Below are 27,980 nucleotides of genomic sequence, written 5' to 3' on the forward strand. Positions count from 1 at the left end.
CCCCGTGGACTTACAAAGAGCTGGATCGGATGCCGAACCACTTGGCCCATGTCGCCCGTGCCTCCCGCTCCCTGGGGTGGCGAATGCCGTGGGTGCTGCTGCTGCTGTTCGGCTGTGCGCCCCAGGAAGCAGGTAAGAAGCCCCGCACCCCTGCTCCTCCGCCTGTGCGCACCTCCAGAGGCCCGCCCAGGCCACCCGACTCGTTCTTCCCAACCCAAAGTCCTAGGTCTGGATTCCGGAGCAGAGAGTATCGGGCATGGTGGCTCACACCGGGCACCCTAGGACGAGTAGAATGAGGTTGGAGGGTTGACATGAGTTCCAAAGTAGCCTAAGCTCGGGAACGAGACTCTGATTTGTCCCGCGGAGCGCGAGCGTCCGCGCGCACGCGCGGAGACACACAAGCACGCAAAAAGGTTTTTTTTTTTTTTAATTGTAAAATATATACAGGCCTATTGAGAAAAAAAAAAATCAGGGTGACTCATGAGCCACACCCTCTTCAGGAAGCTCTTCGCGACTCAGAGTTGATTTCATTCATTTTCCTTTTGCTGGGTTGGAGACTGAAACCAGTCCCCCGCTGGGGAATTCTAGCGCTTGGAGTCCTGAGGATAGACCCTTGGTCCTTACACGACCTATTTAGGAGCCCTGTGCTAAGTCCCATTGTTTCAGTGGTGGCCAGCAGCTAGTCACGCTGGGCGCTGAGTGAGGTGTGAAGCTTGCTGACTTCAGGCTGCAACAAAAACCCAAAACAAAACGGGGGGTGGGGGGGGCTCATGTCTTTAATCCCAAAACTAGGGAGGTGGAGGCAGGCGGAACCCCGTACTGGAGTACCCTAGGGTCACCGTGGCGGGGCCTAGATTCCCAGAACTTGACTCTGAAGTCATTATTAGACTTCTGAAGTATTGTAAGTGGTACCTGCAGCCCTGTGTGATGACACATGTCTTTAATCCCAGAATTTAGGCAGAGGCAAGCAGTTCCAGACCAGCCTGGTCGATGTACTGAGACTCTGCCTCTAATAATAATTATTAATGATAATAACAAATTATAAATATTATATATTATTATAAGGTAAAATGATTGTACATTATAATAGAATTTTTAATAGAAACATTTAATTACATTAATAATACTTAAATATACTTAAATAATTATATTATAATGTATAAATACTTAAATATAACCATATATGCATTATTGTTATTACTGTTATTATTATTATTTATTATTATAGTAAGATAAAATGTTGGAGAGAGCATTGGATACTCTTGTAGAGGACTTGGGTTCGGTTCTCAGCTCCCACATGGTGATTCACAGTCCTCTCTGTATCTCAAATTTGGGGAAATTTCATGCCTCACTTTTGGCCTCTGTGGGCATTGCACACATCTGCACACACGTATAGAGAAAAATCTCTTATAAAAATCACCTGTCAACAAAAAAGCCAATGGCCAATGAGCTGGGGCAGGAAATAGGGTGGGACACTGGCAGGAAGAGAGAGGATTCTGAGAAATAGTGAGAGATACAAAAAGAGGGCTTGAGAGATGGCTCAGTGGTTAAGAGCACTGACTGCTCCTCCAGAGGTCCTGAGTTCAAATCCCAGCAACCACATGATGGCTCACAACCATCTGTAATGGGATCAGATGCCCTCTTCTGGTGTGTCTGAAGACAGCTACAGTGTACTCACATAAATAAATAAACATTAAAAGAGAGAGGGAGAGAGAGGAGAGAGATGGAGGGGGCCAGAGGATAGATGTCTCAGCAGGAAGACACTGAGGAGATGCTAAGGAAGAATCAGGCACTGGAGAGACAACTAATCACACGGTAGACAGAACAGTCTAAATGTTAAACAAGTCACTGAGCTAGTCAGGAATGAGCCAAAGCATATGGCCTAGGCATTTAATAATAACTACTTAGTCTCAGAGTTGTTAGTGATGGAAAGGAGCCAGAAGGAAAAACGGATTTAGAAAGTATTTTTATATGCACGTACATGCTAGCAAGCACCGACACACATAAACTAAAGATAAATACATCTTTAAAGTAATTTAATTTAAATGAATTGATTAATGCCTCTGGTTTCCCAGGTGGGGATATAGCTGTGCGGGCATCCTTCAACTCAACCGGCTTCTTGGGAGGGTCTACAGTCTTGGACTGCAGTCTGGCATCTACAGAGACCTCGAAGATCACCCAGATTACCTGGACGAGAAAGAATGCAGACGGATCCCACCCTTCTGTGGCTGTCTTCCACCCCAAGAAGGGGCCCAGCATCGCTGAGCCAGAGAGGGTGAAATTCTTGGTTGCCAGCGTGGGCAAGGATCTGAGGAACGCATCTCTGGCCATCTCGAACTTGGGCGTGGAAGACGAAGGCATCTATGAATGTCAGATTGCCACGTTCCCCACAGGCAGTAGAAGTGCCAATGTCTGGCTGAAGGTGTTCGGTAAGTACTGGGGTGAGGAGAAGGGACCCCAGGCCAGAGGAGCCGGGAGCTAGCCAAAGCAAGAAGGCTTGATGCCCTTGGGACATGACATGTCCTTTGGTTGTTCAGACCGGATGTGACGTAAGTCAGAGGATCCAGAGAGGATGTCATGTAGCCCAGGCTAGCTTCCAACTTGCTATGTATCTGAAGATGACCATGTCTTCCTGAGCCTACAGACACTGCATCCCAGTCCCCTGACCTGATCTTTTTGATATGTGATCTTTCTAACCCTGGCTGACCTAGAACTCACTATGTAAACCAGACTAGCCTCAAACTCACAGCGATTCTCCTGCCTCTGCCTTCTGAGGGCTGGAATTAAGTGGGTACATTATTATACCTGGCTAGTCTTTCCTCCTTTTTCTCTTGCTTTTAATATAAAATAAAGTTTATTTAGGGGTATGGGGATGGGGAAGGGAGTGGAGTCAGAGAAAGAAAGGGAACAGAGAAGGACAAAAGAGAGAGAGAAAGAACGGAAGAGGCCGATCGGGAACCCGTGGAGGTGGTTAGTCGACAGTGAGAGAGATAGAGAGGGAGAGAAAGAGAGACACCATAGAGAATCCCTTCTTTAGTTAAATAATACTTACAGAGCTATGTACCAAAGAGCATCTTATACAAATGTATGTATGTATATGTTACACATTCATGCATTCATATGTAATACGTATTACACATTCATGAAGTCCAGAGAGGATGTTGGATCCCCTGGAATTGGAGTTATAGACAGTTGTGAGCTGCCGCACTGGTGCTGGGACTCGAACCTGGGTCCTTGGAAGATCAGCCTGTACTCGTAACTGCTGAGCCACTTCTCCCGTTCCCTCCTGAAACCTATTCTGGCTGCTTGACCTGTGGATTCTTATCCTCTCCCCCGACATACAGACCTAACCTGCCTCTGTCTAGTTCTTCGGGAATGGAGTTGAGATCGTATTTAATATTTTTCATTGTATTTTATTTATTTGTGTGCCTGTACTCGAGGCAGTCACAGGACAAAGGAAGAGGACTTGTCCTTCTACCATGAGGGGTCTGAACTCATGGCTATCTGGCTTAGCAGCAAACCCCGTCTTGCCAGCCCAATGCTAGGATTTCAAATTGGCCATCTCATAACCTTAAACTACCCCTCTAACACCGAGCATAGTTGCTCATGCCTGTATTGCACCACCGAGGCTCACGCGCTCCAGGCCAACCTGGGCTACATAGTGAGATCTTGTCTCAAAAAAAAAAAAAAAGGCCTGTGAAATGTCCTTAATGGTTCTTGCAGCCACACCCAACAACACTGCAGAGGCCCTGGAACCCTCTCCCACCTTGACGCTGCAGGACGTGGCTAAATGTATCTCTGCCGATGGTCACCCTCCGGGACGAGTCACGTGGTTCTCGAATGTGAATGGAAGCCACCGTGAAATACAGGAGACAGGGTCCCAGCCGGGCACCACCACAGTTACCAGCTACTACTCCATGGTGCCTTCTAGGCAGGCAGACGGCAAGAACATCACCTGCAGGGTGAAGCATGAAAGCTCCCAGGAGCCGGACCAGCTGCCGCTGACTCTTTCCCTGCCTTGTGAGTGCGTCTGCGCATGCGTACAAACCCTAACCCGGGCAACTTCCAACTCCTCACTAACTCATGGTCAATCGTTCATACCCACTCCTTAGACCCGCAGTGGGGCGCTGTCACTGTCTGTGCTACACCCCCCACACACACACACTTTTCTACCTTGGTTCTCTAAGGCGCCCACTGTTTCCCCAACATGGTACCCCTCTCCCACATTGTCAAGACCGGTCGACCCATCTACATCCCACCATCTCCACCATGACAGGCTCTGTAAACCCCGCCCCACACTTTGACACGGAATCCTGGGTCATCCACAGTCCAAACCGCCCAGTGCTGTCTGTCTCCCCACCATCAGCACATGTGATTAGCTGTGTCCCGTGGACGGTGTTCACACTCTGTGGGTCCAGGGTCACCTCCCCTAGATGCTTAACTGACAGCAACCCACATAGACAAAGCCAGAGAGCCCACCCAGCACCACCCAACACCACCCAACACAGCAAACTCTGCTCCCTCAGCTTGTATAGAGCTATGGGTTCGAACCCCAGCATCACATAAGCCTGGCATGGTAGCACACATCTGTAATCCCAGCATCCCGACCGGAAGTGGAGGCAAGAGGTTCTCAACCTGTGGGTCTTGACCACTTTGGGGTCAAATAATTCCTTCATAGGGGTCCTCTAACGCCATCGGAAAACACAGATGTGCACATTGCAATTCATAGCAGTAGAAAAATTACAGTTAGGAGGTATAGCAACAAAACGAATCTTACGGTTGGGGGTCGCCACAGCATGACGGGCTGTATGAAAACGTCACGTGTTGGGAAGGTTGAGAAGCACCTCTCTAAAGGCTTATGAAAACGTGCTCAAGTCCAGCCTGGGCCACGTGAGACCCTGTAAGTCTGGTGTGGCAGTGCTCACCGGGACTCCCAGCACGCAGGAGGCTAAGCCACAGAGCATCCGGGTTTGAGGCCAGCGTGGACAAACCCAAATGTAGTCGATGCTCACGAACCCACGCACGCACGCACGCACCTGTCTTACTAGCTTTACCTTAATATTGCTTCCTGATATCTTCCCTGCCTTCTCCCTAAGGAGTAAGCTCCTCCCCCTCCTTCTCCTCCCCCCCCCCCCCCCCCCCCGCCAATCAATGGCGTCTACTCTGCCCTCCCACACCCTGTCTACACCAAACTCATCGACGGTGTCAATGCAGTCTTGCTTTTCAGGGACTGTGTTGAGACATGATCTTTCAATGTAGTGCCCAGGCTGCCCTCAAATTTACAGTTCTCTGGTCTCCACTTCCCAAGTGCTGTGGTCAATGCCTGGTTCTTACACAAGCTCTTGTGACATTCCACATGTCTTCCCTCCCATCACTGCCTACCCTGGGCTCTCTTCTCAGAGCCATGAAGATGTATGGAATGTCCAGAAAGGCCTTTGCTCACATGACACTCAACATGAGCCAAGGTCTGTTCTTGGAGAACTCAGTTAAAGGAGGAAACTGGGAAGGCCCCGTAGTGTCCCCTGACTAAGGAAGCCCAGACCTAATAATCATGGGTTGACCCCCAAAGTTGCCTCGTGCTCAAGAAAGGGCCCCTTAAGCACTGCCCCGATCTCAGCCTCATATGCGTCTTCTCCAGACCCACCTGAAGTGCTCATCTCTGGCTATGACAGCAACTGGCACCTTGGCCTCACTAATGTAACCCTGACCTGTGAAGCTGACAGCAAACCGGCGCCCATCAGCTATGACTGGAACACGTGAGTGACGGGGACCTGGAACGGTCTCTGGGAGGGGAGCTGGGGTCTGAGAGAGAAGGGCGAATACCGGAGCAATTCAAATAGAATTGGGCATGGTGGCCCATATTTTAATCCCAGCATGCGGGAAGCAGTGGGCCTCTGTGAGTTGGAAGCCAGCCTGGTCTACAGAGTGACTTCCAGGACAGCCAGGGCTACATAGAGAAACCCTGCCCCTCCTTCCCCAAAAAGTCAAAATCGGTAGAGTCATATTTCTAGTAAAATTTTAGTCTCGTGACTGCGCCTGGGATTTTCAGGGTGGTTGGATTCAGGCCATGGCCACACTAGCTGTCCAGGGATTTCTTTTTTCTGCCACACCCCTTGGGAATTCCCTTCTCTGTGCAGGTTAAAGGTTGAAAGAGAGCTGGGGCAGTGGTTTAGACTTAGGTGAGTCACCCAGGCTAGAAACAAATCAAAGATGTCTGCCTTCATCTAGATCCCTTTGATTCCTGACTGCCTGCTCCCTCCATTCCTGGAGCCACCAGTCCTTCCAGTGTACAGATAAGAAAGTTACCTCAGAGCCGCCAGATGCTCCAAACGCCTCTGGAGGTTAAGGTTCTACGGAAGGGAAAGGGAGATGGCTCAGCTGGGCAAGCTTGCTGTACAAACTCGGGAACCTGAGGCTGATCTCAAGACCACATCAATAAAGACCGTCTCAAAGAGAAAGGGATAGACAGAAAGAAAAACAGGGTGGTTTTCTTTTTTAGTGAAGGCTAGAATCCAGGGCCTCATAAACACTAGGAAAATATGTTGCCACTGAGCCACGCCCCCAGCCCCTCACTGAAGGATTCTAGGCAGGGGCTCTACCACTGAGCCACGCCCCCAGCCCCTCACTGGGGATTCTAGGCAGGGGCTCTACCACTGAGCCACGCCCCCAGACCCTCTCTGGGGATTCTAGGCAGGGGCTCTACCACTGAGCCACCCCCCCAGCCCCTCTCTGGGGGATTCTAGGCAAGCTCTCTCACACTTGCCCAATCAATAAATAATTTAGCATAATTTTTACTAGGCTTTCTTTATTTCAAAAATACTTTGGATGAACCATTCTAGAATTTTCAAACAGACCCATTAGTCCATGTATTCAAGTATAGCCACCCACCTTCCGAAAGCCTTTGGTTAGTCATGCGTGCATGCACTCACACATGCACATAGACACGCACTCAGACACACATACACATGTAGTACACACACACGCACACACACACACTCCAACCCTCCCTATTTTTCTGTTTCCCAACAGATGTAATCTTGTCCTGGGGGAGTTTGCACATCTTCTCTCCCACCTTCTAAATATATCAAAGTTCACAGTTTCATAACCCTGTTTCCTCCAACATTTTGTTAGGGAAATTTCCAAATATGCACAGTCATAGGAATTTCTCAAATGATTGCCCAAAAGAAAAAAAAAAATCCAGGCTGAGGATTTTCTGATTCTTCGCTGCCCCTAATTTGGCATTTTTTAAAAAAAATTATTACATTTATTCATTTATTTTGTGGGGAGAAGGCAGCCAATGCCACCGTGCATGAATGGAAGTCAGAAGGCAGATATCTGTTTCTCCTTCCACCACGTGTATCCTGGGAATCGAACTCAGATCATCAGGCTTGGCAGCAAACGCTTTCCACCTGCTGAGTCATCTTACTGGCTCATTTTTGGGTTTTTTTTTTTTTTTTTTTTTTTTTTTTTTTGAGATAGTTTTCTGACATACACCTCAGCATGGCTGGTCTAGAACTTGCTGCAATCCTGCCTCAGGTTCCCAGTTTCTGGCACTACAGGCTTGGTCCACAAACTGATGACCCTGCCCCCCTCAGCCTCCTGCTTGCTGTGACTCCCAGAGTCACCAGTAGACCCTGCCCATATTTTCATGTTGTTAGAATCTCCGGTCTATATGTCATCAGTTATTTAACCAGTCTTTAGGGCCAGGTGTGGTGGCACATGCCTTAATCCCAGCACTTGGGAGGCAGAGGCAAGCCGGTCTCCGTGAGTTCAAGGCCAGCCTGGTCTACAGAGTAGATTCTAGCCAGTCAGAGCCTCCCAGTGAGACCCTGTCTAAAAGTAGAACAAACCCATTCGTATAGGAATAGGGTGAAGTCATGCATGCAATGGTGGCTAGTGGCCACACCACATCAGCAGGATTTAGTGGAAGGAAGTGAGATCAGCATTTGGCATCCAAGGACTGACTCAGTGGTAGAGTACCTCTGAGTCACTTCTGTGCTCGGAACTTCACACTTCCATACCTGCTGCCTCCCTGCTCGGATGCTTTCTTACACCCTCCAACCCAGCTTGGTGCAGGAAATTGGCCAAGGTCTCTGTGTTTCTGAGCTTTCTGCTCCACCAAGCATGATAAAGTTGTCTTGGAAGGATAAATGTCTGGGATAGATAAAACGGGGATGGGGAATCGGGAAGGAAGGTCGGTCTGCAGTAGGAATAGTGGGATGGGATGCTGTTGCTAAGGCAGTGCCGGGAGCGCAGAAGGCACTGGAGGAAGGGCATTGTGGGTAGAGAGAATGACATTTACAAATGCCTCTCTGCTACCATCAGCCCCTGCTTCTGCAAAGGCCCGAGTGAGATGTTTGTGCATGGCGCTGGAGCTCCAAGTTAATGTGCGCAGGTAGAGGAGGGGGCAGATCACATGGAGCCTGGGGCTCAGAGTGAGGCCCCGCCCTGAGAGCCCCTGTGGTTTTGTGCCCTCTGGTGGCTGGATGGGGGAACAGCGGGAGGTGAGAACTTGAAGCCAAAGCCTGGCCAGTATGTGACCAGCCCAGGTCATTGTCCCCGCCACACCAATTGTTTCCATCAGAGGCTGCCTGCTCACTGTGCTGTCTTCCCCAGGACCTTCGGCTTCCCTCTCAACTCCACCAAGCCCCAGGGCAGTCTGGGTAACCAGCTTCTTATCACCACCTTGACTGGTCTCAATAACACGATCTTTGTGTGCACGGTCACCAATGCCCTGGGGTCTGGGCAGGGCCAAGTGCTCATCCTCGTTAAAGGTGAGCAGTCCTCGGCCAGGAGGGGAGGTCCGGGAGGGTGGCCCTTAGCAGTGGGATCTGGGCGGGGTGGCCATGAATGACAGCAAGTCATGGGTTGCAGATGTCACCAGCTCAGGCTGGGGCAGGTGTGGGACACCACTGACCAAGGAACGTAATAAGTTGTTTCTCCTCTCAGCCCCAAACTTCTGGAAATAATGACTCCGAGACGCAAGCATATTTACAAATACCTAGGCATGTTCCCTGACTAGTTTATAATTTAATAATCCCAAACTCTGCCACGTGGCTGTTTACTTGGTCCTTAGTTACATATGACCATCTTCCTCTATGTCTGGACCCCAATCCTCCCACACTTGGCTCTATCCCTGCCGGATGTCCCACCTCCTATTTCCTGCTTCAGCTCATTGGCCATAAGCTTGTTTATTGGCAGGTGATGCTCGTAAGAGGTTCTGTCTGCAGAGGAACTCAGAAATCTCTTTCCAAGGGTATTGGACATACTAAGCAAAGAAAGGCTGAAAGGGAAAGGCAGGAGGCACAGAGGTGGTAAAGCAGATAAAGAGCTCGCTGCCAAGCCTAATGATCTGAGTTCAATCCCTGGCACATCCAGAAGGAGAGACCCAACTTCCACAAGCTGTCTTCCGACCTTCCCTTCCCGCCATGGCAAGGCACGTGCGCGCACACACACACACACACACACACACACACACACACACACATGAATAATTACTGTTCTTATTTGGAAAACATACGCTGTTGAAGGTACAGCTTTGGGTATGGTTGGATCCGGGTGCTGGTTCTAAATTTTCTTTACATCTTTAATTTCTGAAGTCAGATGTAGGGGTGCACACCCCTCAACACCCGGGAGAGCAGATGCAGAAGGTTCAAAAGCCTGAATGGCCAGGGCCGAGGCTGGGGTTTCTTTGGTAGAATTCTTACTTAACAGGTATGAGGACCTGGTTCAAACCCTAGCATGTTAGCTACTGGGCGTTGTGGTACACGCCTGTAATCAAAGTGCTTGGGAGACAGTGAGGGAGGAGAAATGGTTGTCCAAGGTTATCCAGGACTATACAAGGTTTGTGGTCAGCCTGGGCTACATGAGCCGCTATCTCAAAACAGACAGTCCAGCTGTAATAACCAGAAAATGTGGTCAACACCTGGACACTGTAGACTGAGGGAGATGGGATTCAGGGCGTTGTTTCAAAGAAGCAGAGGTCACGTAAAAGTTGGGCACCTTTCCTCACTTGCTCGCCCATTTTTCCAGAGGCACCTGAGAATGTGCAGCAAAATACGAGCTTAGTCTACATCATCGTCTTTGCTGTCCTCGGTGTCATCATACCAATAGTCGCTGCATTGTGCATATACAAGCCTGGTGAGTCTGTTCCTCCTTAGGATTTCTCCACCCTTTTGCAAGAGCCACTGCAAAGGAGTCCCCACTCTGTGCAGCCTTGGTCCCAAGCATCCACAAGCATGCGCCCTCAGTACAGCCAGAGAGTTGTAGTGGTTTTGGATTTAGTTTTGAAGTAAAAATGTTGGGCTTTGTGTATATTAGACAGGGGCTCTACCCCTGAGCCATGCCCCCAGCCTCTCACTGGGGGATTCTAGGCAGGGGCTCTACCACTGAGCCACGCCCCCAGCCTCTCACTGGGGGATTCTAGGCAGGAGCTCTACCACTGAGCCACGCCCCCAGCCCCTCACTGGGGGATTCTAGGCAGGGGCTCTACCACTGAGCCATGCCCCCAGCCCCTCACTGGGGGATTCTAGGCAGGGGCTCTACCACTGAGCCACGCCCCCAGCCCCTCACTAGAGGATTCTAGGCAGATGCTCTACCACTGAGCCACGCCCCCAGCCCCTCCCTGGGGGATTCTTAACCACTGAGCCATCTTCCCCCAACCAACCCTCCCCCCTTTTCTTATTTCATGTAGTCTAGGCTGGCCTCAAATTCTATATGTAGCCAGAGATGACCTTAAAGCATTGGTTTATTTCTAAAGTGTGTCCCCCACCATTCCTGTCCTGAGCCAGTGCAAAGACCAAAGAAGCCCAGACACCCGCAGACATCCTCGTCCCATGATTCCAGAGTCTCAGGCATCTTCTTCCCATGATTCCAGAGTCTCAGGCATCTTCTTCCCATGATTCCAGAGCCTCTTTCCTCCTGACAAATTCTCTTGTTTCTCCAGGTTGTTCTCGGAAGCATGTAGAGAGGGAGGTGAGTACAGAGACCCAAGGGAGGGGGATGAAGGGGTCTGAGTGGACTTTCTCAAGGGACAGCGGGACAGGTAGCTGCAGTGTGGCATTGGGAGCCAGGAATTTCCAGGCCCCCAGCTTTTGCACCACTGGAAGGGAGTGGAAACTTTTGAGGATGGGACCTCATGGGAGGAGGCTAGATTGTTATTCTGAGTGTGTCTTTAGAGGGAATTTTAAGAGCAGGCATCTGATTCTGAGATCAGGATATCCTTTTGAACCCAATGTCTAGCCAAGGCTGGCCTTGAACTCATGGCCCACCTGCCTCCATCTCCCCAGTGACAGAATTACAGGTGTGCGGCATTGCATCCAGCTCTCTGTTTTTGGTGGGGACATGTCACTGTAGCCTAGGCTAGCCTCTGACGCCAGAGTGCCAAGGTTCCAAGTTACACCCACCTCCTAATCCCTGCCTGTGGCCACTGTTTAGGGACCAAGTGGGCCAGCTCCTGAGCAGGTCACTTCACTGGGAAGACTGTTTACTTGAGAGAGGCCCTAACTAAAGTGTGCTGTCTCTGGTCCCCCATCCAGAACATCCAGTATTCGTCCGTGAACGGCATCTCTGTGCAGAACACAGAGACAAAGAACACGAGGTGATGGTGCTGGGACAGACAAGCTAAGGGACTTGAGGACCTGACTGGAAACCTCCCATAAATGTTCTCCCATAAATGGAAAGGCCTCCAGAGAGACTGGCCTCCCAGAGTGATGAGTGCAGCAAGTTTGGGGGTCTCTCAAGACGCTGCCGAATTCCATGTGGTCAAAAGGACTCAATGTGCTGGCTCACACTTGACATCTCAGAAAGCTGGGGGTGGGGAGGCATAAAGCAAGGGTGAGTCTAGCTTGGGCTCTGGGAAGCTCCGTCTATACACAAACTGGCAATCAAACCAGCTTTGAGACAGTCGGAAACTGAAGTCTTTGTTTGGGTAAGGGAAATCCTCTCCCTCCTGTGCTAGATCTGAAAGACTTCCATCCCTGAGACTCAACTGCAGACTCCACAAGTTGACTCACTTGGGGCTGTCACCTTCCTCCTCTCTGGGCAAGGTCTCAGTATGTAGCCAAGGCTGGCCTGAGACTCACAGAGATCCATCTGCCTCTACCTCCTCGGTGCTGTGGTTAAAGGTGTTTGTGCCAGCACACGTTTCTAGGTCTTCTTTTTGATGAAGTAAAGTATATATTTATAAAGCGCTATATAATTATATGTTTATATATTTTTTGAGACAGTGTTTTTTATAACCCAGGCTAACCTCAAACTTGATGTGTAGCCAAGAATCATGGGAAACTAATTTATTTTAATTTATTTGTCTTCGAGTTTAAACGTAGCTCAACCCCTGCTCTCTTCTCTCAAGTTCATCTTTTCCTTCCCAGACACTATTCTGACGTCTGTCTTCATTACAGACATTTTAATGAGCTACACAAAAAAATGTGTGAACCATAAATGAAAAAAAATAAATTTGTATTTGTCAAAATCTTTCTGAGGCCGACTTCTTTGACACTGTTGTCTCCAGCTGTGCCCATTTTCTTGTAAATGGTGTAACTTTGTTCTTTGAGGTAACTGACAAACCCTAACTCTGTGTGTGTGTGGGGGGGGGGGCATTTCCTCTGCTAATTCCTCTGTGGCCAGCCAGCTCAGTGGGGCTGGTTTCATATCTGAGCTATGGTGCGTGTGCGTATCTCTGTGGTGGATTTAGTAAATCCCCAGGAAGGCAGGAAGGCCATAGCCAGGTCCTGTGGTCTGTATTGTTTAGAGTCTGAGGTGCATAATTTCCAGATCACGGCATACTGGGCCTCCAGGTTCTCCCAGCATCCCTCAGTTCCTACTTGGCATACCCTGCCTCCAGAAGGTCTTCTCGGTATAATCTTTTTCCTCCTTCCCCTCCCCCCTCTCTTGTCCTTCCCTTCTCTCTCTAAATGTGCCTTTTCTTTTATTCTTTCCCCTCCATGGTGACTCCCCTGGCCACAGTCCTTGGGGCCAATGAACTCACCCAAGAGCAGCTTCCCAATAAATTTGCATTTAACAAAATCTAAACTGGAGCTGGAGAGATGGCTCAGTGGTTAGGAGCACCGACTGCTCTTCCAGAGGTCCTGAGTTCAAATCCCAGCAACCACATGGTGGCTCACAACCATCTGTAATGGGATCTGATGTCCTCTTCTGGTGTGTCTGAAGATAGCCACAGTGTACTCATATATAATAAATAAATTCTTTAAAAAAAAAAGTCTTATAAAATTTATCTCCCACAAAAATAACTATATATAAATTTTATGATGTTCTCACTGGACACAAGCCTTCCTGCACAAACATCATGACCAAGAAGCAAGTTGGGGAGGAAAGGGTTAATCAGCTCACACTTCCACATTGCTGTTCATCACCAGAGGAAGTCAGGACAGGAACTCAAGCAGGTCAGGAAGCAAGAGCTGATGCAGAGGCCATGGAGGGATGTCACTTACTGGCTTGCTTCCCCTGGCTTGCTCAGCCTGCTTTCCTATAGAACTCAGGTCTACCAGGCCAGGGATGGCTCCACCCACAATGGACTGACTTCGGCCCCCCCCCCATCACTACTTGAGAAAATGCCTTACAGCTGGATCTCATGGAGGCATTTCCTCAACGGAGGCTCCTTTCTCTGTGATAACTCCAGCTTGTGTCAAGTTGACACAAAACTAGCCAGTACAGTGAGGTATACCAGGACATAAGAGGTAGTCGTGTGTTTTGATCGTACAACATAAAGGAAATAAAGAATAACGTCACCAGAGATGGAAATCACTCGGTGTGCCGAGTCTGGCCAACACAAGAAACTGATTCAGTTTTTATGAGCTGGCCAAAATGAGGTTTCTGAAAGGCGCATTCAAAGGTATGGAATGGAAATCTGATTTTTATAAGCCACTGTTCGTTTGCATATTTACTGCACAGTTAACAGTCAGGTCGAGTTTTAATCTCTCCATAGCTCCTTTGGTGACTCATAACAGTGAGCAATCTGCCAGTTTCAGGTACGTGGCCTTTGAAATGACCTCCCTGAAAACAGCTGGAAAGTTCACACAAGAAGCGTTCAAAATAAATCTGCTTGAGACATTTTACAAAAATCACATTGTGTAAAATACATGAAGAATATCTTTCAAGCATATTCTTATAGGCAACTACTCTTAAAAACCTATTTTTTTTCTTTTTTCTTTTTTCTTTTCTTTTTTTTTTTTTTTTTTTTTTTTGATTGCATTAGGCCAAAGGCTGAACAGGTTGTAGTTCACCTACAAAGGTTCAAGTTTCTTTGAAGGTTGGCCTGATTTTAATTCATTTATTTTTGCAAAACTATGTAAAATGTGTTTCTATCAAGTGTCTTTTACAAAAAAAAAAAATAGTTTTGCTAGAGGAGAGAAGAGGTGAAGTTTGAGTTCTTTCAAACACTGGGGGAAGGAAATCAAAGCATTATAGAGTACAAGGTCGTTCCTTTTGGAGTGTGGAGGTAAGTCCTTGCGAATCACTAAGTCCATTTTTTTGGTACAGACTTGGAGGCTTATGTTTGAATACTACAGATGTGAATGTGTGAATGTGTGTGTGTGTGTGTGTGTGTGATACAATGTAATGTCACTGAAGAAAATTATCCTCAAGAACAACTGTTTCAAATTAATGTAGCAATCAATCTAGCAGGGAAGCTGCCACAAACATTTGTAACATTTTAATTAAAAAAAAAAATCTTGGAAACATGCATAGCCACACTGAGACAGATTTAAGAGTGCTTCTTTGACAAGAATGACCAAGAACTGTGGGTGGCTGAGATGCGGACCCAGTAAAGTTTGTTTTTTGGTTTTTTGTTTGTTTGTTTGTTTGTTTGTTTTTGTTTTTTTGTTTATCTTTCTCTTGCAGGGCTTGTGTCTAGCATCAGATAACAAGTGCAGGACTGTAAATTCACTGTAGCATTCAGGGGCAGTATTGAGTAGTGGGGGTTATTGCATCTCTGGCTAAATGTGCAGCGTGAATGCAGCGATGGACCAAGATAATGCACCCGGCAGCCGTCTCATGTAACGAGAGGCGTCACTGGAGTCAACACACAGGCTTCATCTGAGGTGAGTGGTACTGTGGTCTCTCACGGACACTGGTACACGGTGAAGAACAGAGAATATGGGGGGGGGAGAGAAAGGTGAGGGAGAGAGGGAAGGGAGGAGAGAGGGCAACAGCAAGCGGGAGCTTCTCCCCCCCCCCTTTTTTAAAATAGTGTCCTTTTATATAGCAAAGGACATTTCTGTTTCGCCCCTTCCACGTCATCACTGGGGTGAGTCCATTAGGCTCTGTGCCTTTCCATTAGATTCCAAAAAAGCATCATGTTCCTAGCCATCTTGGATGCGTCGAGGCTGGCAAGCGTCATTTATTGCTGAGTGGCTTTCGGCTGTGTAGATCTCCCGAGGAGGGAAAGAGCTTGTGGGCTTCTCAGTCCTGCTGATGTGTGTGAATCCTTAAAGGTCGGAGTCAACATCGGTTTGTTTACTTCCCTTTTTGAAGAATGAGAATAACCTATTCTGGTTTGCTGGCTGTAGGAAAAGATGTGCCAACATTTTGTCTCGCTTAGAATTAAAAAGTTAAAAGAAAAAAAGAAAGAAAGAAAATCATCAAGTAAGCATCTACAAGATTATACACAAAGGACAGTAGTGTCTAGTCCTCATCTTTGGTGTCCTAAGCAGATTTTCTATGATCATGGTGGGGGTGGCACTTGAGTGGGCACAGAGTCACATACAATGCTTTTCTTATACAAATGGCCCCGGCCACCATAGGGTTTGCATGTAGTGACTGATTAAGCCCGCCACTGAGGTTTTCTTCAACCACACGCCCTTGCTTATTAGATCCGAAAACTATCGGTAAGTTAAGGGAAAACAGTCATTAAAAGCTACATTGTTAAACTGTGTCCCCCGTGTTTACAGCAGTTTGTCACTAAACCTGGGACTGCGAAGGGATTACAAAGTGATTAATACAGTCCTTCTCAAGGTTATGTGATTTCTCCCGCCCCGCCCCCACCGGTCCCGCCCCGCCCCATCTGGAATAGCCCCGCCCCCGGCATCGCCCCGCCCCGCCTGGCCCCGCCCCCGCCGGCTCTGCCCCACCCCGCAGAAAGTCCCCAGATGAGTTAACCCACAGGGCAGACTACTGGGCATCGGAATAGGGGAAGGGGCGTTGGTAGTTCTGGTTATTAAACTGCTGTAACTTAAAAAGTTGTGTGCCGTAAGGTTATTGGTGAGACTCAAGGAGGATGCCAGGCGGGACAGAATCACATGTGGATGAAAGACTGTGAATCAAGTCAGCAAGGAGAATAGTCAGACACCAGCAGAAGAATCATATGTACATCCTTATCTATGTCTAAGTTTCTATAGATAAACATGGAAACATATATGTGAGTATGTACACATGTATGTGTGTGTGTGTGTGTTTGTGTGTATGTATATATATTGCCTTAGTTAGGGTTTTACTGTTGTGAACAGACACCATAACTAAAGCAACTCTTATTTTTTTAAAGATTTATTTATTTACTTAATATATATGAGTGCACTGTAGCTGTCTTCAGACACACCAGAAGAGGGCATCAGATCCCATTACAGATGGTTGTGAGTCACCATGTGGTTGCTGAGAATTGAAGTCAGGACCTCTGGAAGAGCAGTCAGTGCTCTAACCACTGAGCCATCTCTCCAGCCCCCTAAAGCAACTGTTATAAGGATAACATTTCATTGGGGCTGGCTCACCGGTTCAGAGGTTCAGTCCATTATCATCAAGGCAGGAGCATGGCAGCGTCCAGGCAGGTATGGTGCAGGAGTAGCTGAGAGTTCTACATCTTCATCTGAAGGCTGCTGGCAGAATACTGACCTCCAGGCAGCTAGGGTGAGGGTCTTAAAGCCCACAGTGACACACCTACTCCAACAGGGCCACAGTTTTTAATAGTGCCACTCCCTGGGGCAAGCATATAGGAACCATCACATATATGTCCTTTGACGTGGGCACACACACAATAAATACATTTTTTAAAAAAAGAGGAGTGTTGTTTTCAAATGCTTCAACCGCCCACAGCTGAAAGCCCGGTAAGCCGGAAGGCTGGGGCTGGCAGGAGCTGGTTATCTGGTTTGCTATGGCACCAAGTGCAGCCCGGCTGCCTGCTTACCTCATTCCTGTCTCCCTCCACGCGCTGGTAACCAGCTCAGGGGTGATACCGAGATGGTTGCTGCATTCCAGCCACGGTTTATGGGGCCCCTTATTGGCCTGCTGGTCACAATTCAGCTAGGCTGAGAAGGCATCCAGCCCCAGGGATCCTCCTGTCCCCACCTCTCCGAGGCAGGAATTACAGGCACACACCGGAGCACATGGATTTTTTTTATGTGGGTCCAGGGGCTCAAACTCAGGCCCTTGGAGCTTGGAAAGGAAGCACTTTACCTCTCCCCAGCCTGTGTGTAAACCCATGCAGGTGAGTGCAGTTTCCAAAGAGGCCTTAAGAGGGCGCCAGATGCCCCAGCAATGGGATTTGTGACAGCTGTAAGCTGGGAACTCAAGCAGCTCCTCTGGACTGAACCTCAGTTCTCTAAAAGAGTAGCTAGTGCTCTTAGGTGCTGAGCCATCTTTCCATCCCTTCTGCAAACAGCTTCTAGATCAGTGGATTTTGATCTGTGAGTTGAGACCCCTTAGGGTGCCAAATACCAGATACTCTACATATCTGCTATTTATGTGACAATTCATAACAGTAGCAAAATTCCCTTTCTGAAGTAACAACGGAAATAATCTTTTAGTTGGGGGTGTCACCACAATGTGAGAAACTGTATTAAACGGTCCCAGCAATAAGAAGGTTGGGAAACACTGCTCTAGATTTGCAATAAAATTACTACATTGTCTACACCCACTTGGTGGCAGACAGAAACACGACAGGACTGTAGCAGGTATTGACGGGGGATGCCTGTAGATGTCACCGTTAAGCCCTCTGGGTATAGAGAAAGTGAGAGGGTCTGTGGCTCTTTTGGAGGGCTGGACCTTGGGCGGAGGGCTGGTTCAAATGACAAGGTTAAAGTCAGTGACTGAGGTTGCACTGTGATTGCTGCTACTCCAGTGGTGCACACAAGGGGGCGATGTGGGTTCGCGTTCCTCAGAGGACCCGTTGGAGAGGCAGAATGGCAGACCAAGGAAAGGTGCCCAGGACTCCAGGTGGGGCTGTCCACCCAGCTCAGTGGGGTGTGGTGACTGTAGTCCTGGCATAAAAAGCCACAATTCCTGATTGTCCCAAATTGGAGACTTAAGGGTTCCACCCATCATCGGCCACCTCATTACAGAGAGAGGCAAGCACATTGCCCCCAACTGAAGTGCTCCTTTCCTGCTGGACCAGAAACTTCACTAGAGTAGAATCGCCTAGCGCCAACCTCATCTGGTCAGTAGATGGTCTCTTTTCAATAGAACCTTCTGGAATGAGTCTGGAAAAGTTAGGTTTTCGATGTCCAGTGTGATCGCCGCTAAATGCACGTGGCCAGAGAGTACTTGAAAGTGTTTGGGCTTGAGGAACTACATCCGGTTTTTCTTTTTTGAGACAGGGTCTCATTGTATAGCCCTGGCTTGCTCAGAACTCACTCCATAGATCAGGTTGGCCTAGAACTCACAAAGATCCACCTGCCTCTGCCTCCTGAGGGCTGGCGTTAAAGGTCTGTGCTACCACGCCATAGCCGGAGTATGAAGGCAGCTTGTGGGACTTGGTTCTCTCCTTCTACCGTGTCGGCCCAGAGAATTGGGCTCAGGTTGTCAGCCTTGGTGGCACGCACCTTTACCTGCCAAGCCATCTAGTGGCCCCAACAATTTGATCATGTTTATCCTCCTGTCTTCCTCCTTCACCTACCATTTAAACAATTTCATAGTTATCTAATTTTCTTTTAAGGATTTCTTTATTTCCGTTATGTGAGTTCACTGTTGCTATTTTCAGACACACCAGAAGAGGGCATCAGATCCCATTACAGATGGTTGTGAGCCACCATGTGGTTGCTGGGATTTGAACTCAGGACCTCTGGTAGAGCAGCCAGTGCTCTTAACCACTGAGCCATCTCTCCAGCCCTCTAAGTTAATATAAACAACCAATATGGCATACTATTTCAGCATCAAGACAACCCCGAATTCTCCACCCCAAGCTTGGACCAGAAAGACCTCCAAACCCGGCAGAACTGGAGAACTTGCCTCTTCTACCAACTGACCTCACAAGTGCCTCAGTGACCCAGATTTCACAGTTCCCATGATGCACTTGGGTGCCCAGCCCCACCCACCACCCCCTTCCTTTGCATGAGCTGGACAGCCTGGGTCACAGCCCCGCCCATCACTTCTCTCGGGATTCCAAGTCTCTCACAGTGGGTCCCTTGCTCCGGGGAGCACGCCCTTCCCCATAGGTTAGCATATCACAGCCTTGTCTGGGAGTTGGTCTGAAAGGCGGCTGTGATACAGAAAGGGCTGAAGGCAAGGAGAACACATCTTAAGCCCCATCAGGTCACAGGCTGGGCAAGGGTCACAGGATTTAGTAGATGAAAACTTTAAAGCAAAGCAAAACCACCAACCCACCAAACAAACAAACAAACAAACAAAAAAACCAAGCATGACAAGATGGCTCAGAGCGTGTAAGCGATTGCTGCCAAGTCTGATAACCTGAGTTCGATTCCTGAGACCCGCAGGGTGGAGGGAGGCACCCCTTGCCCTGAAACGCGCATAACAATAAATAAATGTTAAAAGAAAAAGTTAAGAGCTTTAGAGTGAACCTGCCCCAGATTTTAAAATACTTTCTGCTACTGACTGACCTTCACCCTTCCCAGAACTTCTGTTTCTCCATCCTGGCAGCTAGGGGAGGTAGTGGGGTGGGGGCGGGGGTGTTGCTCAAACAGAGGCTGCCTCACTGTTTCCCCATAGCCGGCCACGCTGAGTGGGAAGAGAAGGAGCGGGGAGGAGACCTGGGAAGACTGGTCCAACCAGTGTCCGCACTTCATCTCAGGGTGTGGGTGGAGCCCAGAGAGGCTGGGAGACAGTGGAAGGAGATGCTGTGCTCTGAACTTCACACTTCAGAGAGCAAGACCCCACCCGGTGGCTTCCAGTGCCTTTGCTGCCTCTTCAGGAAGCAAGATGGAGATTCCGACCTGTTCCCCGGGCAGCTTCTCAAAGGAACTCCTGTTCTCGGGTAAGGAGGAAACAGCCCCAGAGGGCTGAGGGACAAGATGGGACAGGGTAGTGACATCACAGCTCCATCCCTCTTTCATCCCTGGAGTCTTCCAGAATGTCGGAACTAAGAGGATAGGAACTAATGTTTGCTTTGCCACGGGGTCTGGGGAGGGAGGGAAGGAGGGAGGAGGGACTCAAGACTGAGCCTGGTCCCGGAAGTCACACATAGACTCCCCGAGTTTGGAAGGTAGAAGGACATCCTGAGCTACATAGCCAGGTCAAGGTTAGCCTGGTCTACTTGAGACCTCGTTTCAAATAAAAAGCAAACATCTAGGCGCATAACTTTGATTCCAGAACTCAGGAAGTAGAGGCAAATGAATCTCTTTGAACATAGGACCAGCCTGGTCTACAGATTGAGTTCGAGGACAGCTGGGGCTACACAGAGAAACCGGGTCTTGAAGAATGAAGAGGAGGAAGAGGAGGTGGGGGGAGGAGGAGGAGGTGGGGGGAGGAGGAGGAGGTGGGGGGAGGGGGAGGAGGTGGGGGGAGGGGGAGGAGCCAAACCTAGATGATGTAATTGGCCTATGATGTAATGTAATGTTGGTTAAATAAGTAAATTCAGAGTGTCTGAGTGTTTGGGGACAGACCACACAGCATCTCAGGGCAGAAAAACCTTCTGCCAGTGGAGTGGCAGATCTGTGGCATCTGTGCCTATATTCCTACTCCTAGGACAGACATCACTAATCAATCTCATCGCCATTTCCAATGTGCAGCCCTTATGGTCTTTGCATGTGGTTGAGAGTCTGTAGAAAGAAGGGCTTTGTTGCCTCCGCCCAACACTTGACTTCAGGCCTCCTCCAAACTTCCCCACAGCCTTGTTCCTGGCCCTTCAGTTGCCCCAAGACTCCCAGGGAGCCCTCCACATCCAGATGATTCCAGAGCAGCCTCAAAAGAACCAGGATCTTCTCCTGTCCCTTCATGGTGTCCCCAGCACTGCCCAGGACTTCGTCTGGTACCTGGGGGAGGAGGCCTCTGGAGGCACAAGGCTGTTCTCTTACATCCCTGGACTACCACGGCCCCAGAGGGATGGCAGTGCCATGGGACAGCGAGACATTGTTGGCTTCCCGAATGGTTCCATGCTGCTTCGAGGTGCCCAACCTTCAGACAGCGGCACCTACCAGGTGGCCGCCACCATAAACCCTGCATGGACAATGAAGGCAAAGATTGACGTCCAGGTGGCTGGTAAGTGGGGGCGGCTATGGGGGGAGGGGGGCCAAGAGCAAACACCATTTAATTAGTTCTTCTCATACCTGACTATACTCACTGAGCATCTTTTAGGGCTACGGGGCAGGGGCAGGGTAGGACACAATGATGATTTCTAACACTCCTTAGGAATCTTACTGGGCCAAGTATAAATCTAAAGATTTTCCCTAGGTCATGCTGAACATCAGGACTGGCTAATAGCTTTAGGTAGAGGGCTGTGCATCTCACAGAAGTTTTGCAGCCTCTCTGGTTTTACAAGACATTACCAGTGCTTGCTACTCACAAGAATAACATGCTAGGTTTTGGCAAGTGTCCCCCAGAACCAGAGTCACCCCTGAATAAGGACCACCACAATATAGTAAGTGCTTTGCTCTTAAAGAAGCTTCCTGAGGTGGTTACAATTATTATCTCCATTTTACAGATGGGAAAACTGAGGCATGCTGGAGTTATAATTTGCCTGACTCCAAATTATAAAAACAAAGAAAAATTAAACAGGCTAACATGACACAGGAGGGGAAGTTATCAGAGAGGTCTCAGTGAAGAAGATGACCTTTAGTTAGGAAGTGGAAGATAAATGTCACCCACTGCTGGGTAAACTGAGGAAGGGCACTGGGGAATTCTCAGGCAGCCTAAGCCACATAATAAGTTCCAGGTCAGACTGGGCAGCTGAACAGGACCTTGTTTCAAAAATGTCAACAAGGTCAGTGAGATAGCTCAAGGGGTAAGGCGCTTGCATCCAAGTCTGATGGCTGGATTTTGATCCCCGGGACCTGCAAGGTAAAAGGAGAAAGCCAACTCCCAAAAGTTGTCCTCTGACCTCCACTTGCTGGTGTAGGCACACACTTGAATAAATACATAAACTAGTAAAGAAAAACAAACAAATGCTGGGGGGCAGTGGTGCATGCTTTTAATCCCAGCACTCAGGAGGCAAGCAGATCTATGAGTTCAAGACCAGCCTGGTCTACAGAGTCAGATCTAGAACAACCAGAACTATACATAGAAGCTCTGTCTCAAAACACCAAGAAAAACAAAGAAAAAGAAACAAGAAACATCACTCCCCCCCCAACCCCTCACTGGGGGATTCTAGGCAGGGGCTCTCCCACTGAGCCACACCCCCAGCTCCCTCACTGGGGGATTCTAGGCAGGGGCTCTACCGCTGAGCCACGCCCCCAGCCCCTCACTGGGGGATTCTAGGCAGGGGCTCTCCCACTGAGCCACGCCCCCAGCCCCTCACTGGGGTATTCTAGGCAGGGGCTCTCCCACTGAGCCACACCCCCAGCTCCCTTAGCTGATGCTAACTCTATCCTTGTCCCCGTGCAGTGTCACTGATGTACCATTTTTTTCATTACAAGCCATCTAGTGTCCCTATCTTTAAAGAAGAGGGTGAAGGTAAGTGATGGTGACACACGCCTTTAATCCCAGCACTCTGAGGCAGAGGCAGGGGGATTGCTTTGAATTTGAGGCCAGCCTGTTCTACAGAGTGAGTTCCAGGGCAGCCAGGTCTACACAGAGAAACCTTGTCTGGAAAAACAAAAATAAACAAACAGAAAACAAAGAAGAGGCTCAGACCCTTAAGCTCATTAGAATAACAACTCATAACACAGAATGGTGTATGAGAGACATTGTTTCCTTTTGAGCTCTGGAAATTTAAATGTTTCACCTGCTCAGCTGATAAACTCGCTATTTATGCTCAAGAAAAAATAGTAACATGTTACCAGAGGGAGACAGTTCTCCCGGAGGAGACCGCTTCTAGCCGCAGTGACAAGGGACTTGGAACACTTTAAACACCATCAGCCCAGGGCCTTGAGCCCTGCCTGGGGTGAGATGAAAGCCCAGCCTGATGACAGAGGCAGGAGGATGGAAGGTCCAAAGCCAGTCTGGGCAACTTATTAAAATCCTGCCTCAAAATTACAGAAGGGAGGGAGGAAGGAGAGGAAGGGAAATGGGAGGGTTGGTTTTTAAAACTGATTTGCAAGGCTCTCGGAGAGGTTGCTCACAGATAAGAGCATTAGCTGCTCTTCCAGAAGACCCCGGTTTGGTTCTCAGCACCCACACGGCAGCTCACGACCACCTAGAGCTCCAATGCCCCTTCTTGCTTCTGCAAGCAAGTGATACACAGACATGCGTGCAGGCAAAACACTCATATGCACAAAATAAAAGTTAAAAAGCCAATTCACATAGGCTGTACATGTGGCTCAGTTACTGGCAGGGTGCTTGTCTGTCATACATGAAGCCCTAGGTTAAATCCCCAGCAACATATAAACTGCACAATGTAGTGAACATCCGTAATCCTGGGTCTGAATCAGTCTCGTAGGCAGGAGTATCCCTGATTTGCTGGCTATCCAGCCTAGCCGAGGGGTGACATCAGACTCGGTGGGAGGCATAGACTCAGACTCTGAGGTGGAAGCTGATTGAAGAACACACTTGACATCCACACCCACACATGCACGCACGAACACACACACATATACACTCATGTGCAAGAATATAAGCATCCTTAGCTTCATAGTTTAAGGTCATCTTTAGCTAAATAGGAAATTTGAGGCCTGCCCGGACTATAGGAGACCCTATCTCAAAATAAGAGTATTTTTTTAAAAAATGATAACTTATAGGAGTAGGCTGAGAAGATTTAGTTCAGCAACAGAGCCCCTGCCTAGAATCTCCCAGTGAGGGGCTGTGGGCGTGGCTCAGTGGTACAGCCCCTGCCTAGAATCCACCAGTGAGGGGCTGGGGGCGTGGCTCAGTGGTAGAGCCCCTGCCTAGAATCCCCCAGTGAGGGGCTGGGGGCGTGGCTCAGTGGTAGAGCCCCAGCCTAGAATCCCCCAGTGAGGGGCTGGGGGCGTGGCTCAGGGGTAGAATAGATTCCTAGCCTACTTAGCAAGGGACTGAAGAGTAAGGATTTAGGTGAGGGCAGACAAAAGTCTTTCCTGACACATCCCTCACTCCCAGATGCACGCAAGTCCTCCTCACACCTCTCTGCCAATGCTGGGACCACGGCAGCCATCATCATTGGGAGTCTTGCTATCGGGTCACTACTTGTATGTGGCATTGCCTACCTCCTGGTCACTCGAAGCCGGAAGGGCCGGAGTCCCAGGTACAGTCCCCAGAACTCCCTCAGTGTCCTCCATCCTCTCTTTCCCCTCTAACTCTCCTGTCTCCCCAAGGCAGGGTGAGAATCAAGTGAACAGGTGGGAATCAGGGAGACAAAATCTCCAGGATGTCGGGGCCCCTTCCCCCCACCCCAGCCTCTTAGGGCTTTTCTATGTACCTTCTAGGAATCCAGCTACAGAGAAGCCAGAGGTGAACACGTGCCCTGAATCTGGTAAGACAGGAGAAAGTGTTTTTCCACCCAGCCTTTCTGTGTCTCCCCCAGTTAGAGGCCTCTGTACCCACAAGCAGTCAGAGCCCCCGGGGACCCTTGGATACACTGAAGGGATCAGAGAGATTTAAAGCCTCTCCTAAACCTCTAGGGTCCCTGCTCATAACATGTCATCTGCTAATAAGCCTCCCATAGCTGCCCCGGCGCCTCAGGACAGACTTCTGTCTCCCTAGCATGGTTCTCAGGTCCCTCACTACGTGCAGACAGTGGGCTTTCTTGCCAGGCTCCAGCAGGCATCCCTCCTCTGCCCAGTTCTCATTTCCCACTGTCTCAGATGACCCCTCCTCCAGGCAGTCCTCCCTGACATCCAGGCTGGTCAGGCCTGTTTTTATATTTCCACATCCCCCGCCCCCAACCCCAGCCTTAGTCTCTGTGAATTGTCACTCTCTGGGGTGGGTCTCTCTTCTCCCAAGGCACTTTGAGCTCTAGGAGCGTGCAGCCTGGATTGTCTGGGCCACCACAGTGTCCCTAGCACACAGCTGGCAGGAGGAGGAATCTGCACAAGTGTTAGTTGAGCTACTGAGTGAAACGGACAGGCAGAGCGGGTCTACAGGAGTGTCACCTGCCCTGGGACCCTTCCTCCTCTACTTCAGGTGACAGCAACATCTATGAAGCGATGCCATCTCCAGTCTTCCTAGTGTCTCCGGTCAGTGACATGAAGCCAGGAAACCCACCCATGGTGAGCCCTGACCCCTTAGATCTTGCTTCTTGCAAAACCCCAACCTGGAGGTAGCCATGGTCTGGCGCCTGGAAGCCATGATTTTTCCTTCCTCACTCCCATCAGCGTATTCTGTCTTCCTCTCCTTCCTTTGTGTGTGGGGGTAGGGGAGAAGCACAATCCATGACATGCACACACAATCACAAACACACACACACAGACACAAACACACACACACATACCCATACTCACACAAAGCACACACACAGAGACCATACACAGCACGCACACACACACAAACATACAGGCACCCATACAAACAAATACCTGCACACACAATCAGACACACACAGACACACACATATCATACACATAGACAAACAAACACACATAGACATACAAACAGATACATGCACACACACACACACACACAACACAGACACACACATAGCACATACACACACACTATAGATGCACACAGAGAGACACATACACACACAATAAACATTAAAAGAAACCTTTAAAACATCAGGAAATCAAGGAGCCAGAGAAATGGATGGGCAGGTAAAGGCACCAGCTCCACTAACCTGGAAACCTCTGCTCCATCCCTGGGACCCACATAAAAGTCAAAGACAATTGGTTCCCCAAACACCCTCAGACCTCTCTATGTGTGTGCTGTTACACACCCTGTACACACATTATTGTTGTTGTTTTTGACTTCTTTTGTATTTTCATGACAGAGTTTCTCGGTGTAGCCCTGGATGTTCTAGAACTTGCACTGTAGACCAGGCTGGCCTCGAACTCAGATCCTCCTGCCTCTGCCTCCCTAGTGCTGGGATTAAAAGCCCACGTCACCACTGCCTGCCAATAACAATATTTCTTAAAGGCTGACAGAGAGAGAATGTAAAGGAACAAAGACAAATGGCTTAAATCCACGTTGGGGAGAAGCTATGCGCCTGAGCTTGCCAAACGCCCATTGCCTAAGGTGTGCTCACCCGCACTAAGGGGCCTCGTAACCAGAGGACCATTGGGGCCCACGTGTCATAACACCAGGCCAGAGGCCGGAAGGCATGAGGAACCCCTCACCTGTACCTCTCCCTTACAGAGCCCGCCTCCACCACCCCCACCAGCATGCCAGGACCCACAGCCAGAGAACCAGCACTATCAGGTATGAGTTGCACCCCACACACAAGAACCCCATGGAACCATGATCTAGGAGGTCAGATGGGCAGGGGCAGGGCCTATCCTGGTCTTCCTCTCCTCAAGCTCCCCAGTGAAACCGGCTCCAGCTTCCTTGATACTGGCCAGTGAACAAGCCCCTTGCCTTCCTGGGCCTGGGCTCCTCCCCTGTAGAATGGACCAAATGCTTCAAATCTGTGTGGGATGAGCAAGGCCCAGAGAGGGGAAGGAAATTGCTCAGGGTCACACAGCAGAGCAGCTCGGACCTTTATGGAGTCTCAGTGCATGAGGGGACCCATTTCTGGACTGGTGCCCCTCTGTCTCCTCAGTCTGTCTGCATTTATGTGTGTTTCTCTGCTCTTCTGGCCTTCCACCCCCCCTTCCCTACAGGTCTCCCAACTGTTCATCCCCTACCTCCTTCTCTTTCTGCATCTCCTCGTCCTCCCCATCTCCATTTTCTTATTATTCACTTTCTCTCCCTTCCTCCTTTCTTGTCCTCTCCTCCCCTCCCCCCTCTCCCTCCCTCCTTTCCCCCCACTGTCCTCTCCTCCCCTCCCCTCCCCTCCTCTTCCTCCCTCCTTTCTCCTCCCCCCATTCTCTCCTCCCCTCCCCCTCCTCTCCCTCTTGGTTTATTAGTATCTTGCCCTCTCCTTTTTCCTGTCTGGCCTTGCCCCTGTGACTTTGGGTACCCCTCTCCTGCTCCCTGGTACCCCTAACTCTGGGGCTCACCCCTTTCAGTCTCCTGGTCCCATTCTCTGTCATATCCCCAGCCCCACCCCACCCCTGCTCCTGCCACCGCCGCTGTCTCTCTTCCACCTCCACCTGTCCTGCCCCTCACAGTTCCTGTGACCTCCTCCTAGGATCTACTACACCCGGATTCAGCTCCATACTGCCAGCTAGTGCCAACTTCCTGACGGGCCCTGGACCCAGCCTGCTCAGAAGACAGAATTTCAGCTTCCAGACTCCACCCCTCAGAGCCTCACATCTACAGAAAGGACACACATGACACCCACAGGACAACGCTGCGGGGAAACTGGCCAAAATGGGCTCTGCCATAGACCCAGCATGAAATGTGGCCAGTGCCCCTTGGGACGGGAGGCTGACAGCCCCAGATCCCTGGTCTCCTAGCAACCTCCAGTCTGTGCTTCTTGGGCTCCCACCAAAGGCCTGAGGGATGGGAAGAAGGCCTTGGGTCTACCTCAGAGGTACCCCGCCATAAAATTCCATCCTGCCTCAACCAGTTACCCAGAAGCCCTTTCCCTGGGGGAGAAAGCACTACCAGGAAGATGGCACAGACGCCAGGGATTCTCAACCTGTGGGTCGGGACCCCTTTGGAAAGTCAAATAATGTTTTCGTAGGGTTCAC

General features: G+C 49.5%; 2 protein-coding genes across 2 annotated transcripts; both read left to right on the forward strand.

Moving 5' to 3' along the window:
* Positions 1-19: 19 nt before the first annotated feature.
* LOC308413515 (poliovirus receptor homolog) lies at positions 20-12,472 on the forward strand. The gene is made up of 8 exons (XM_080908535.1): positions 20-132; positions 2,076-2,429; positions 3,724-4,020; positions 5,639-5,756; positions 8,617-8,774; positions 10,033-10,140; positions 10,946-10,974; positions 11,538-12,472. Exons 1-8 carry the CDS (start codon positions 30-32, stop codon positions 11,601-11,603), a joined length of 1,233 nt encoding a protein of 410 aa, XP_080764661.1. The 5' UTR covers positions 20-29; the 3' UTR covers positions 11,604-12,472.
* A 7,628-nt stretch (positions 12,473-20,100) lies between these two features.
* On the forward strand, positions 20,101-27,529 carry CEACAM19 (CEA cell adhesion molecule 19; the record flags this gene model as incomplete). Its single annotated transcript, XM_080909282.1, has 7 exons — positions 20,101-20,155; positions 21,010-21,378; positions 24,349-24,493; positions 24,675-24,721; positions 25,372-25,457; positions 26,542-26,604; positions 27,476-27,529. The coding sequence occupies 7 exons, from the start codon at positions 20,101-20,103 to the stop codon at positions 27,527-27,529; spliced, it is 819 nt and encodes a 272-aa protein (XP_080765408.1).
* Between the last annotated feature and the right edge of the window lie 451 nt (positions 27,530-27,980).

The sequence above is a fragment of the Micromys minutus genome (assembly GCF_963924665.1).
Source record: "Micromys minutus genome assembly, chromosome: 32".
NCBI classification, from domain to species: Eukaryota; Metazoa; Chordata; class Mammalia; order Rodentia; family Muridae; genus Micromys; species Micromys minutus.

Bases quoted from the DNA above. Each gene is read 5' to 3' on its own strand.
- LOC308413515 (XM_080908535.1), top strand. From the start codon at position 30: ATGCCGAACCACTTGGCCCATGTCGCCCGTGCCTCCCGCTCCCTGGGG. The intron at 133-2,075 runs GTAAGAAGCCCC...CTGGTTTCCCAG, and splicing joins CTGTGCGCCCCAGGAAGCAG to GTGGGGATATAGCTGTGCGG. The intron at 2,430-3,723 runs GTAAGTACTGGG...TGGTTCTTGCAG, and splicing joins TGTCTGGCTGAAGGTGTTCG to CCACACCCAACAACACTGCA.